The 4,593-nt window shown below is 38.5% G+C and overlaps 1 protein-coding gene across 5 annotated transcripts in view; it reads left to right on the plus strand.

Moving 5' to 3' along the window:
• Window positions 1-4,593, plus strand: part of FAM13B (family with sequence similarity 13 member B) — a 41,639-nt gene that overhangs the window by 31,353 nt on the left and 5,693 nt on the right. For 3 of the 5 annotated variants that reach the window (XM_017732950.1, XM_017732952.1, XM_017732951.1), the window contains 5 exons: window positions 1,288-1,417; window positions 1,890-1,971; window positions 2,240-2,469; window positions 2,812-2,895; window positions 3,694-3,789. In XM_017732950.1, coding sequence (XP_017588439.1) covers window positions 1,288-1,417; window positions 1,890-1,971; window positions 2,240-2,469; window positions 2,812-2,895; window positions 3,694-3,789 — 622 coding nt within the window. The remainder of the gene's footprint in view (window positions 1-1,287; window positions 1,418-1,889; window positions 1,972-2,239; window positions 2,470-2,811; window positions 2,896-3,693; window positions 3,790-4,593) is intronic. The other 2 variants (XM_017732953.1, XM_017732955.1) reach the window with 1 other exon arrangement.

A 4,593-nucleotide genomic window follows, 5' to 3' on the forward strand; every position in this document is an offset into this window, starting at 1 on the left:
GGGAAAGAGGATAAAAATAGGACAAGCTTGCAGAGCTTTCCCTAGCATTTGGTCAGGGCTTCGGACAACCTGCTGTAATGGCACTTCCTGGGCTGAAGGTGGTATTTATATCCTTTGTTTACCAGGCTTTACTGGACTCTGGTCTGTGATTTTGTGTAAGCCCTGGCTTTTTTTTCTTCTTTTTTTTTAACCTAGTTTATTAAAGTAGAGTTGTCACTAAACAAGCTGCAGCTTATTTGTATGAATTGGGGAGTGTGACTCTCCAAAACTGTAAATAACCCATGACCTATACTGTCTGCTACTGTTAATGGGAAAGGGAATTTGAGAAGAATTGTCATGCTTGTTAGGGAAGAAATAATCTCATAAAAATGAGAAAAGCTGAAACAGGAGATTAGAACAAGTTTAGAGTTTCTAGTTGTCTGTCTGGCAGATTTATTGATGCAAAAAGATCCTTGTGCAAGTTTTCTCCAATTAGCCGCAGAAGATATTTAACCAGTACTGTTAAAATGATGTAGAAGACTGACCTGCAAAAAAATGCTGATGATAATAGCTGTTCTCCTCATTCTGAAACTAATAAGGATCTACTCTAGCAGATTATTAGATCGGTATTATTATTAGATTAGTATCTAATAACTTGAACTACATAGATGTCACTGGCTGTGTTGAGGGATGTTTCAGGCACCTCGTACAATAACTGTTCTGGAAAATTCTCATGTCAGTCTTGAAACAAAAATGCTTTGCAAAAGCAGCAAATGTCAAGGAGCTGTGTGAAAGATGATATAAAACCAGAACCATGTACTCTGTAAGTCTTATTAGTAAAGTTTAGGGAATTTATTACTAAGACTAACAAATGATGTGGATACTTTTTAGCTAAGTATCTGTTAGCTTGCCTGAGACAGTTAAGTGAAGCTGTTTAACTACCAAGGGTTGTTCAGTGGTATTTTCTAGCCTGGGCTTTATTGTGAGCCCAGTACTTGAAGAGCAACTGAGTATATAGTAACTTAGGTAAATAGCCCAGGCATCAGAAAGTTGGCAATTAATGGTACATTACACTTGAATTTCAAATACTGTTTTTCTGTTGTGGGTATTACTGACATTAGGGAGGAAGAACAGCATAACACAAGGCAGCAGCTCAAAGCAGTTTGAGTAAATAGCTCTGAAAATTTGAAAAGAAGGGATTATGAACTGGAAAAAAAAAAAAGAAATTATTCATCTCTTGCTTAAATATACATGTTGTTTGCACTCATTTAACTGTCTAAATGACATTTAAAAAATGTTTTTATACAGAACACGACGAGCATCCTTTAGCTCAAAAGATGACAAAAGGGAAGACAAGACACCATATCAGCTTGTCAAGAAATTACAGAAAAAAATAAAGCAATTTGAGGAACAGTTTGAAAAAGAGAAGAACAGTAAGGTGGGTTAGCACTTCTGTCTTTACTCAGAATAAAGGACTGCATTGGAGGGCTAAGTGGCTCTTGAATCTCATCACTGAGTAATTGTGTGTTCACAAATTAGGAGAATTTTGTTACACGCTGCTGTCTGCAAAAGTGAGCTGAGCAACAGCAATATTAGAAAATGTGCCAGAATGCCAGAGCCAAAGGAGGACAGAGTGACAGCTCTGCTGTGAGACTGAGGGCATTTCAGCTGAGATGTGTGGAAAAGCAGAAGTGTCTTACCACTCTCTGGTTCAACTGCTGAAGTTGTTTCAGTTTTATTTTCACAAGTGTTGTCGTTATGTTGGCACTGAGATCTGATCTGATACTGAGTGAAATCCATGTAACTGTTCACATTCACTGTCACAAATATTACCAAATCTTGAAAGAAGTATTTATAAACAAGATTTAGTGTGCTTGTCTTAATACATAGTTTATTTGTATTTTTTTCAGCCCTCCTATAGTGATATTGCAGCCAATCCAAAAGTTTTAAAATGGATGACTGAACTTACCAAATTGAGAAAGCAAATAAAAGGTAAGAGATTGCTACAGCTTCTGGTTTTCTACAAACACAAGTTACCTACATGACTGAAATGGCTAAATCATTCAGTAAAATTCCATGTGACACTAAAAATGTTTCCTTTTTACATTCTGCACTATTCAAAAATCCAATTATTCTTATGGCTTTAGTTCTTTAGGAGAGAAACTTAGCCTATGCAAATTTCTGTGTTCCTGTATTTGTAGTTAAACTGAGAGTGTTACTTCTTTTAAACCTTTGGATTGAGCAATTTTTCTCATTTCAGATGCAAAGCAGAGGAGCTCAGATGGAGAATTCATACCTCAAACACGTCCACGAAGTAACACTCTTCCAAAAAGCTTTGGTTCCTCTCTTGACCAAGAGGATGAAGAAAATGAAGATGAGATGCGGGTTGTGCAGAAAGAGAAGAAGCCCACCAAGGAGGCTACACTTGAACTCATTTTGAAAAGATTAAAGGAAAAACGAGTTGAGAGATGTTTACCAGAAGATATAAAGGTAAGCATGGGGTTATGGATAGGATCTTTCTAAGAGAATAAGAGGGGGAAATAGAGCACTGTCAGACACTTGAGATACCACTTTATCAACATGATGATGCCTCTGCCCAGCAGCCCTTTGCCAGGCCATCATATTTCTGACAACTCTGGGGAAATTATCATCATGAACCACATTTTCTTTGCTCTTTATTAAGATATTTAGAAGTATGTGCTGACAATACTGAACAGCTTTAAATGGAGGAAGGTGGGTTGTATGATATCAACTAAGCTAAGTTTGGCTTAGGCATCTGTACAGTGGGTAACAATGACTTGTGTTTGATTAAATGCTAATTATTCTTGATAGAAAATGACAAAGGACCATTTGGTAGAAGAGAAAACGTCTCTCCAGAAGAGCCTCCTGTATTATGAAAGCCAACATGGACGGCCGGTAATGCTTGGCTTTACTTCAGACTGTGTCATTGTGTGCATAGACAGCAGTAACTCTTGTGCAATAGTAAGACCAGAATTTAATGCTGGTGTGGGGGTTCTTCTTTTTCCTTCTCCAAAACACAAAGGTATCTATTGGCCTCCATGTTGCCATCTGAGGAACTTGCTGCATTGACTTCTAAAAAAAGAAAAAAGTATGTATTATTAGGCCCCCTTTTCAGAAATCAGCAGATTATTGGAGTATGCAAAGTGATGGGTGTCATTTGGTGCCTTTTATGTCTGTGAGGCAAAGAGACATTTGAAAAATAAACAAGATTATTGAATTTCCTGGGAAAAGACTGGAAATGTTATTCTGGATTTCACAGAAACAGAAATGAAAAGACAGTTCCCATTCCCCTCTCTACAGTTTCATCTTTTTCTTTTTTCCCTGTCATTTCTGTAGAACCATCGTCATTGCCAGGCACACATCTTTTCCCCTAGTTCTTGGTCCCTTTTTTTTCCTCTTTTCCATGGATATTTAAAGACAGAGGGTTTGCCTCTGCTTAAGCTCCCCTAATTTTTAGGAAGTGTTTAAATCTTTTCCCTAAAATATACAGGGTGTTAAAGTGAGAGAGAATGAAGAAGCACCCACTTATTCCCTTTTATCTGCATAAACCCCCTTTCATACACACAATTTAAGGTAGTTTTGTATTCCTAGCTAGAATGTTGGTGGCCTGGCAGGAGAAGCACACGGCTTTGTGTTTGCTTGTCTGTGATTGAGTGACCGGTATAATTAATTCTGTGGTTTCTCTGCCTTTAGGTTACTAGAGAAGAAAGACATATTGTGAAGCCACTTTATGACAGATACAGACTTGTAAAACAAATGTTAACTAGAGCAAGCATTACTCCTATTCTTGTGAGTAAAACAAATGCTATTTCTATTTATTTTCCCACTTTTGAACTGCTAGGGTGCCTTTAGAAGAGCTAGTAACACTGTTCCATAAAACATCTTTCTTGTGGAGATATAAGATGTTGTTGTCATTGTACTTGAGGCATTTGATTGATTTACTGGTGAGAACAGAGCAGTTCCAAGCTGTCTGTGACCTCGATGGCTCTTGGGATTCAAATGGTTCTCTGTGGAAGTAAGTGAGCTGTGCTAACTTGCTGTAGCTGAGATGTTCCCAAATGCCTGTGCTAGGTATGGATCCACAGGACATACTGTACTTTTAGTCCTCCCCAGAATAGTAACACCAGTTGCAGTGCAGGTTGCTGTCAGCAAAGGCTTGAGTGAGAGGATTGCCATCAGAACCATTTCATTCCTTCATGCTTCCCCAGAGAGAGACATGTTACCAGCACCTGCAGCATCCGTACAATATCCATGCTTTTTCATTGTATTTTCACTTCACTTCCTTCTGAATTTTCTATCCTCTCTCTGTGGTCTTCTAAGAGATGAGGAAGAAAAGTTTTCATACTGTGCAAGGAAATTGAGGTAACCTTGTTTATAGTAGCTGTAAAACAGCTGGGGAATGACAGCCAGCTGCTTTTGTTCTGCATGAGCTATAATCCAAGCCTTGCATACTGACCCAGGCTTGCAAAATCCCTGTTTTGATGTTGGCTGCTGACCCTTTTGGAAGGAAGGGACTGCACAGCTGATGTGAGATAATCTCTTTGCATACAGACAGTTCTTCCCAGATGTAGGTAGCTGGGCTTACTCAGCAGG

The sequence above is a fragment of the Corvus brachyrhynchos genome, unplaced genomic scaffold, assembly GCF_000691975.1.
Source record: "Corvus brachyrhynchos isolate BGI_N302 unplaced genomic scaffold, ASM69197v1 scaffold54, whole genome shotgun sequence".
In the NCBI taxonomy this organism is placed as follows: domain Eukaryota; kingdom Metazoa; phylum Chordata; class Aves; order Passeriformes; family Corvidae; genus Corvus; species Corvus brachyrhynchos.